The sequence below is a fragment of the Canis lupus genome, chromosome 13, assembly GCF_048164855.1.
Source record: "Canis lupus baileyi chromosome 13, mCanLup2.hap1, whole genome shotgun sequence".
Lineage (NCBI taxonomy): Eukaryota > Metazoa > Chordata > Mammalia > Carnivora > Canidae > Canis > Canis lupus.
Genome location: NC_132850.1, coordinates 8018855 through 8027854, shown reverse-complemented (window position 1 = coordinate 8027854; position 9000 = coordinate 8018855). Strand labels below are relative to the sequence as shown.

At 53.8% G+C, this 9000-nt stretch overlaps 1 protein-coding gene and 1 long non-coding RNA gene across 3 annotated transcripts in view; one reads left to right on the top strand and one right to left on the bottom strand.

Annotated features, from left to right (window-relative positions):
- Positions 1–6: 6 nt before the first annotated feature.
- On the top strand, positions 7–5522 carry LOC140602464 (uncharacterized). Its single transcript, XR_012005409.1, has 2 exons — positions 7–289; positions 388–5522. It is a non-coding gene; the product is annotated as an uncharacterized lncRNA (long non-coding RNA).
- KIAA0319L (KIAA0319 like) overlaps positions 17–9000 on the bottom strand; it is a 112593-nt gene continuing 103609 nt past the window's right edge. The window contains exons 13-17 of one of the 2 annotated variants that reach the window (XM_072771987.1): positions 8055–8203; positions 6533–6684; positions 6053–6191; positions 4215–4374; positions 17–511 (exon numbers count right to left, since the gene is read on the bottom strand). In XM_072771987.1, coding sequence (XP_072628088.1) covers positions 163–511; positions 4215–4374; positions 6053–6191; positions 6533–6684; positions 8055–8203 — 949 coding nt within the window. In that variant the 3' untranslated portion in view covers positions 17–162. The remainder of the gene's footprint in view (positions 512–4214; positions 4375–6052; positions 6192–6532; positions 6685–8054; positions 8204–9000) is intronic. The other variant, XM_072771986.1, reaches the window with a different exon arrangement.

Below are 9000 nucleotides of genomic sequence, written 5' to 3'. Positions count from 1 at the left end.
AAGCGGCTCAAGGGTCATAATTTTAAAGTAACAAGGAGTAAAAATGACATTTTGTCAGGTAGGTGCTATGAAGTTTCCTGTGATTTCTACTGCCTTAAAGTCACAGGTTCCGTGACCACTAGTGGAGTCGGCTGCCTGCCTTCCTCATGGCAGGGAACAGTCTCAGAGGTTAGTGACAATAAAGATGTCATTTTCTTCCCCAACTCCCAGGCCTCTGCACCGGGCGGGACTCTCTCGTGATCCTGCTAGTGTAGCCAAGTGCTCGTCTCTGTGTTCCCGAGAACAGGAGGTGAAGCCCGAGGACGCGGGGCCGTGGGGAGCTGTGCGCGCCGGGGAGGCTCCAATCCCAGCTGCCCCCAGGTACTCACTGACGGTATTGATTTCCAGGGCTCTGAATATCAGAAAGTCGGCTTTTTGCTTCTGCAGCTCACTCTTGAGCATCGCCGCCACCTCATGGCCTTTGAAGATCTGGTTGGGAGGCTCGTTTTGAACAAAAAATACCATCTTGGTGCTGCAGAGACATGCGACAGTGACAATGAGCTGGAGCCCTACCAGCAGCGGTTGCCACATTCTCTGAAGGCACCTCCTGTTGTGCCAGAGCCCGTGCTAAGGACGGGGCCGTGCTCTCCCCGCAGGCCAGTGACAACGGTGTTCTCAGGGTCATCGCCATTCTACAGAGGACAGCACGGGCTCAGGGGGGTTAAGTAACTTGCCCAGGGTCACACAGTTAATTACGGCAGAGCCAAATCCCAGCCCCGACAGGTCCGACTCCAAAACCTATGCTCTCAGAAATGCTCTAAGCTGCCCCAGCTCACGAGAGGGGCCGTTCCAACCAGCACCCCAAGGTCAGGAAACCGGGACTTCGTTACAAGCACATCTCTGCCGTCAGCCTCTGACAGCTAAGAGCGGTGTGGTGCCATCGGGTGTGTGTCTAGGTCACCTGACAGCAACAAGGAGGACCTGACCCAGTGGGGTGGCTGGTGCGAGGTTACGCTGCCCCGTGTCCAGATTCGCTCTGCTTTCTGTCCATTTCTGTCCAAGGCAGACCATGTCTGACCACACGTTTACGTGGGCACGGTCTGTTCTCTATGCCTTGGCCCGCATTTGGGGGAGCCCACTGGACTCCACATCAGCCTCCCTGCCAGACCTCTGCCGTCAGTGGGTCACACGGGCTGTAGGTGTGTCCCAGACACGGCCCCGTTGGCACGCAGAGGAGCTAGCTGGGACCTAGAGGCGCTAGATCAGCTGCTTCCAGGATAAGCAGCCTCACCTGTTTATCCCAAAGCGTTACCTCCTCCGTGTGGCACCACAGAAGGCTTACTAAAAGTTCACTGCACAGTGAGACCAACAGTGGGGGATCACAAACCCAGAATCAAGAAACAAACTTTGCATTAAAGGTCTGTGGCCCATTTCTCATGAATTCCGCCCAGTTACCTAATCCACGCTGACAGTTTTGATTCCCACACGCCAGCGGCCCTCGCATCTCCACCTCCTTTCCCCTGGTCTCTCCTGAACCACCACGTGTCCTGCAACCGCTTGCTACGATGCCCACCACCGCCCCCCCCCCCCCCCGACCTCCCACGGTCTCCTCCAACCCAGCGGGTCCAAAGAACTTGAAGTAAGCACATCTGAGCCCTCTCCCTGTGGCAGGACAGGCAGCATCCTCCTGTCTGGGGCTCGGTAACAGGCCTATAAGAGGGCACCAGCGTTTTCCCAGGAGGCAGGCCCAGCTCGCGAGCTAAGGCGCGGGGAGGGGCTGGAGGTCCAGGTCAGTTCCCCGGCAGCGCCGTGCTCAGCTTCGTGCACCTTCCCGTCGTCAGTCTCCCTCTAAGCCCATCCTCCTCCGAACTCCTCCACAAGGCCACAGCCCGAGCCAGGAACCCAGCGCCACGGTGACGCTTTTCTCTCGCAGGTACAGCGCGGGCACGTGTGCCAGCGGTTCGTCCCGTGCCACTTCCCACAGCGCCCCCAGTAACGACTCCGCGGGGCTTCTGCCCCGACCCGGCAGCTGCGTCGGTCCAAGCAGCCACTCGCCCCATTCCCACGCCCAGGCCGCCAGCATAGCTTAAATACAAAGTCCTAATCATCCTGCTCGGACCCATGAACCCCACCGAGAGCTTTGGGACTTCCGGTGGCCAGACCTCACCACAGACCCACTGAGCCCTAACCTCTGGGGGCGAGGCTCCGGGAACAGCACACTCCCGAAAGCTCCGGGGCTCCACCCCGTCATCTCCTGTCTCTAACCTTGGCCGAGGCCCCAGATGGCTCAAAGCCGACACCCTCTTCTGGAGCTGCCTTGCCCAGCCTGGACTTTCATCGGCTGCCTGCCTCACTCTCACGTCCTCAAAGCAGATGGTCTTGCCTCCAGTTTCAGAGACAAAACCCAGAACCAGTGCCAGTGCTCCCGAACGGGCGCCGCCCCGTCTCCCTCTAAGATGCCTCCACAGCAGCACGTCTTGCCCCTTCCTCCCATCTCCCGCTCCGCCTGCAGCAAGGCGCCCAGGCCGGCACCCAGGGCCCACCCCCGCCACCACCTTCTACTCCTCCTCTGCCCTTCCCTCGGTCTATAAAGGTGCTCAAGCATTTCCTGTCTTTAAAGGGGGTTCTTTCCATCCCCCACCTTATTTTCGGCACCAAGCTCTGCTGTATGGCCACCTCTCTGTCCCCCAACCATGACGTGCATCTGCACTCTACCCCCAACGTCCTATGGTTCTGATGATCCACTAACTACAAAGCCAAAGCCTGTTTTATGTCCTCACACTCTCCCTGGGTGGCAGCCCCACCTGCCAGCCATCCCTTAGCTTCCAGCAGACCCCTCCCACCTGCTTTTCTGTTCCTGGCTCTCCTGGCCTTGTCGCCTCCGTCACACTGGGCTTCTTCCGAGCGCTGGACGCTCACCCTGGTGCCTCATCCGTCCTCGTGGCTTTGATTCCTACCTGTATGCAGTGGCCCTTCCTCCCACCCCAAGTTCTAGCCCACACTTGCCACTGTCTGATGAAACCTCTCCCCAGGTATGCCAGGAGACACCCTAAATCCAACAGTCAAAACTCAACTCATCACCTTTTCCTTGGAACCCGTTCCCTTTGTATCCCCAACCTCACTTACTGGCATCCACCACTGGTCCAGGCACCCAAACCTAAAGCCTTGTGTTTGGTGCCTCATTCACCTTCATTCCCAAAGGATCGCCAAGTCTTTCTGATTTACCTCTGTTCGTTCCATTGCCACTCCCTTAACTTGGGTTTTATTACCTTTTTACTAGAACAGTTCTAGGCTCCCCAGCCTTCTGTCTCTCCCTATTTTGGTTTAGCCTCCACACTACTGGTCTCCCAATAAAACAAAACAAAACAAAACAAAATTTCCTTGCTTCAAAACCAAAACAAGGGGCGCCTGGGCAGCTCAGTCGGCGAAGTGTCTGCCTTTGGCTCGGTTCATGATCTGGGGTCCTGGGATCAAGCCCCGCCCGCATCAGGCTCCTTGCTCAGTGGGGAGCTTGCTCCCCCCTCTCCCTCTGCGCCCCCACTCCTGCTTGTGCTCCCCCCCCAAATAAAATCTTTAAAGAAAAACAGAAACAAAACAGAAGCTTCATACATATAAAACAACCTAACGAGTCCTCCGCTTCCCAAACTATTAAGACTAAACTCCTTGGCCTGCTTTTGACTGTTGTCCATTTACACGGCCAGTCTTCTCTCCCGCCATGTCCTGGGGCCTAGTGAGTGCTCTGAGCCAAACAACTTCTTCCAGAGGAAAGTGTACTTCCGTATCACAGGACCATGGCTCATGCTATTCCCCAGTTGTGAGTTCCGTCCTAGTCTTTCTAAGCTTGCTCAGCGAGACATCTCTGGACCACATCCTGTCCCAACTCTGACAGAACTAACTGGCCTTGGCCCTGCGTCCCCATGATGCCACACAGTCTGTCAAATTCCTCCTGTACTGATGTTCTATGTTGATCCTGAGTGTCTTCCCTACTAGACGAGGGCCTTCGAACATAATGGACCTCTCCTGCCCTTGCACCCTGGTACCCTGCTGCAATATCTAGCGCGGAGTATGCGACCTGTGCTAGAAGAGAAGAGTTCATGAAAGAAATGGAAACCATGAGTAGGTCTGGGTCAGAGAGCGCACCTCTCTCCATCTACCCACACTATTTCTCAGCTCAATCAAGAAGCCCAGGGGGCCCCTCGTCTCTCCTTTACTCCCCCCGTTCATTGCCCAGCTACCTCTGCTCCGTGTACGGCTGAATCTTTTGCACAATGATGTCGGAATCCAGCACCCCCAGGAGGACCCCAATCTGGCGGATGAACATCCCCTTCAGCCTCTCAGTTAGCTGACTGACGTTGACATCCAAGATGATCTCCACCAGGTTGTTTTTCCTGGGATCTGGAAAGCATGTGGATCAGTCACGGTTTTGGAAGTAGGAGAGTTAACACAGAGCTGCCACTGTGCGTCTGTTCTGGCCTGGAGAGAAAGCAGTGGCTGCACTCAGGGGTGCAACCGACCGCCTTCAGAGGAGCAGGGCCTGCCCGACGTGCACTGCCGCTGCTGCGATCTGGGGCTGGCGCAAGGAGCTCCCTACCAGCCTGTGGATCAGGCCGTAGCAGAGACACGGGGGGTTTGGTGAAGGGGGTGGGGAAGGAGGACACTTCCAGGTCTGCTCCTAAAGCTTCTGTCCTGGGGCGCCTGCGTGGCTCAGCTGGTTAAGCATCTGACTCTTGGTTTCAGCTCAGGTCAGGATCTCAGGGGTCATGATCTCAAGTCCTGAATTGGGCTCCCCACTCATCGGGGAGTCTGCTTAAAGGTTCTCTCCCTCTGCCCTTCCCCCCACTCATGCGTGCACGCGCACTCTCTCTCTCAAATAAAATCTTTAACAATAACAATAATAATAAAAGCTTCTGCCCAGGTGGCTCACCGAGCTCTCCAGGACGAGAGGGGTATCTACAACCTATCCTGACCCATGCAGGATTTTCAGCGACTTGCTGTGCTTTGTCTACAACAACGGGGAAGAAAATGTCCACCTGAACAATCTTACTGATAATGGAAATGCACCAGCCCTTCAGGTTTGAGGACAGTAAACGCACAAAAAAAATCCAAGTGGTCAAGAAACGAGGGCTTCCTTAGAGCAACAGCGAGCTGCACGGTGTCCTCACAACTCTAGGACTCGGAGACCACTGTCCTTCATTTCTATATGTGTCCTAGAGACCGCTCTGCACTTGGAAGTTAAACGTGATTATTCAGAATACCTTATTCCCATAATTGGATGCACCATTTGCCTGTTCTGATGTATCATTTGCATAATTAGCAGACTATCTGTGATCTGATTTTAAACACAGAAGAAGCTGTATAGTGTCTTGGCTGTTGTCCTTCATAGAGGTAGGACAAGGACTGGAAGGCCTGCCAAGATCCCTTCCCCTCTACAGTTAATACCTTCTCATCAGAGGCCTGGGAACTTATAAAGCTCTGCCCCACCCCACGCTCATTGCTTCCCTAACACCAAATTAGCCAAATAAAATAAAGCAAAATAAAAACACGGTTCTATTTAAGAAAGAAATTTTACTTCTGCAAATCTGAAAAATGTAAAGGACAGCAGTTACTTTACCTTCCCTGGGTTGTCAGATAAAGCCTGAGGCTCAACTTATAAAAATAAATTGTTTTCTACAGCTGGGTGCTGATGAGGCATCATGACTCCAGTTATTCCTGTGCTCAGATTCCTAAAGCACCCAGAGCCCTCTCTCATCCATCGCATGTAGAGGAGGGAGCGCTGGACTAGGGGCCTGAAGGCCTGGCTCTGACACAACTGCTGTGTGACGCTGAGCAAGCCCTGCCCTCTCTGAGTTTCAGTTTCTCCATCTGAGATGAGTGGGGGGGTCCATACTCCTCGAGGGGAGGAGGGATACTGCTGGAACAGACTGTCTGAGGATTTTTCAGCTTGGGGTCTCTAGAGTGTTTAGAAGCTAGCTTTGCCACCTGTCTCTGTCCTCACTGGAGAGGGGCCCCAGGACTAAGGTCCTGTTGGGCTGGGCCAGCACTCCCACGCAGTCCCAGGGCTAGGTGAACTCACCAGGCTTCACCTCCACAGTGGTCCGATCCATGTCACTCTCCCCCTTCGCATCAGTCACATGCAGGTGAAATGTGTAGGTGCCCTCAACCAGGTTGGAAAGAAAGAGGATCGGGTGGTGGTCAGAGTGATTTAGCACCTCCTGTGGGGTTGAACGACATGGCGACGTTGCAAAACCACACTTCTTTTATGGGCTCAGGTGCTGCTTCTGCTATAACTAAGCCCCCTCGGGGGAACTGCTTTGTGACAGCTCTGCAGCCCACAGCTCCAAGATTAGGGCAGAAGAGCACATTCTGTGCCACGCTAGCTTGCAGAGCGACCCTAGGCAGGGTCCCTGGATTCGGGTTCCCCGGGGTTCAGAGGGCAATCCAGGTTTGACACAAGAGACCCTTTGGTTAAAACGGATCCCGGAATGTTTGGCTCGGCCTCCTCTCGCCGTCTCATCATCCCGACCCTGTGCAGCTCCCCAGGTCCTGCACTTACCCCTGCTGCTGGGCTGCCCTCGTCTCGGGTCCAGAGGTAGCTGACTATTCCCTTGTCATCTGAGGACTTGGAGCCGTCCAGCTCTGCTGTGTCCGTGGGCAAGGTAATCACCACGTTCCCAGTTATCTTGGCTATAGGTGGTTTGTTCATTTCTAAAAAGAGACATCAGTGAAATAACAGAAAAGAAAGAATGCTTCCTCATGATGCTTATGGGGAGATGAACATCAAAAGCATCCTAAACACAGGACTGTTTAGGCGCCTCGCCACGCCAGCACTGAAAAGCCTAGTGGCTTTTTTTTTTTTTTTAAAAAAAAACAATAAGCCAACTTTTAATTAGGAGTTAGGACCCAGTGAAGACCAGCCTTGGTTCCACCCTGTCCATGCTAAACACAACCCGGCCCGGACTGGGGAGCCCAACACTAGCAGTGCAGACGGGAAACCACCAGGGCCATAGGTCCTCAGGTGCCAGTCCCACCCAGAGAAATGCTCCTCCGACACCATCCAGCAGCGGCAGCAGCTTCTCCTGGGTCCTCCTAGCAGCCTCCCCGGAAGCATTCCACGTCTCTGCCTGGGAAGCACGTGACTGGAGACAGAGACCCCAACTGGACTAAAGCCTTATTAGACTTTAGGTTTCAGGCAGCTGATACCACAAATTCTATTCAAAATAAGGCCCAAGGGATGCCTGCGTGGCTCAGTGGCTGAGCATCTGCCTTTGGCCCAGGGCGTGATCCTGGAGACCCAGGATCGAGTCCCACATGGGGCTCCCTGCATGGAGCCTGCTTCTCCCTCTGCCTGTGTCTCTGCCCCTCTCTCTCTCTGTCTTTCATGAATAAATAAATAAAACCTTTAAAAAACAAAACAAAACAAAAGCCAAAATAGGGCCCAGAATGTTATTTTCTCAACATCTTTTATTCCTTCCTTAATACTTTAATAGAGAAAAAGGAAATAGGAGATCTCTTCTGGGCTCCACCTGCAGCTTTGTTTACTCAGGTGTGCAACCTCCATCCACTGAGCACGGGATACCTTAGCCGGAGGTCACCTGCGCACCTCCCATCAGCTCACAGCCTCTCCGCAGGCCACGGCCTGCCCAAGCCTGCAGCCTGCACACCGTAGCAAGCCCATCAACTCCAGCCTCACGCTGGCAGCAGCAGGCTCCCCAAAGAGCACAGGAAGCTATGGCACAGGACAGTCATTCTAAGGCCTGACGGCAGGTGTCACTGCACCAGCGGGAGAGCCACAGAAACCCCAAGGCTTAGCAGCAGAGACAACATAAAGATGCAAAGGAAAAAACCAAATTCTTTCCCTATTCAACTGAGAAGGAAGGTGGGAGGGGGACAGACAGACAAGAAGTTAAAATTCACCTTGCAGTCATCCCGATTAAAGGTTGTTTCAGAAAAGCACGTAGCAGCTGCCCCCCCCCCCCCCCCCCCCAGTCTCTGATCAATCGCTGCAGCCAAAAAGAGCTGCCCGATTCCTCAGGTATATGCCCCAGAGCCTGTGCCAACCCAAAGCAGGGAGGTACCTTCTTTGACAATGACATTCACAGAACTCTGGCTTTGCAGGTTCCTCTCATCTTTGACCGTCAAGGTGAACACGTAGGTTCCTACTTGGAGCCCTGTCACCGTGGCGACACTGCTGTTCGCATTCTCGAGCTGCACGCCATCAGGTCCCCTGGACAAAGACAGAAGCCAGAGGATGGAGCGCTACCTGTCTGCGGCTCTCCGTCCCTGACTCAGCAGGAGCAGACATTTACGGCCTCAGCTGAGACACGAACTACTGTTTCCCAGACCTTGAGAGGGCACATTTAAAAATATTCCATTTGAAAAAAAAAAAAAAAAAAATATTCCATTTGGAAAGTGTCGTTTGGCCCCAAAATATAGGCTACCCCGCTGATCAGAAAATTCCATTCACGAGCTTTCAAACATGTCTAGCTTTATCCTATGACTTTCTAGAACGTTCAAACTCTTTGCTGTTCCAGTTCGTAAAAGGAAGAAAGTGCTCTGAGTAGGTCTCCGATCAAAAGAAGGGTTTCAGAGTGATGTTTCTGAAAAGCATTTCTGGCCCAGTAGTTGGTTCAGCTCTTGCCAGCAAAGAAGCAAGATGCGTTTCTTAATCACATGCCAAACTCCCTCCTACTGAAAAGTCAAGGAAAGGAAATGGGCCAAGGCTGCAGAGGAACTGTCAGCAAAACCATCCTCTTCTTAGCAGCTCTAAAGCCAAGCTCCCTGCAGCTCCTGGACAGGGGTCACACAGGACCCCGCACACCTGGCAACCCTCCTCCTCCTCTGTGGCCTCACGCAGGGGCCTGCGGCCGGGGAGTGAGCTCTGTGCCAACATCCAGGCACAGCTCTGCACATACCACAGAGCCCTTCTGTTCAGGGTGAACACCCCAGAGCTTTCCTGAAATTACAGGATGACCAGAGGTGCCTGGGTGGCTCAGTCAGTTGAGCGTCTGCCTTTGGCTCAGG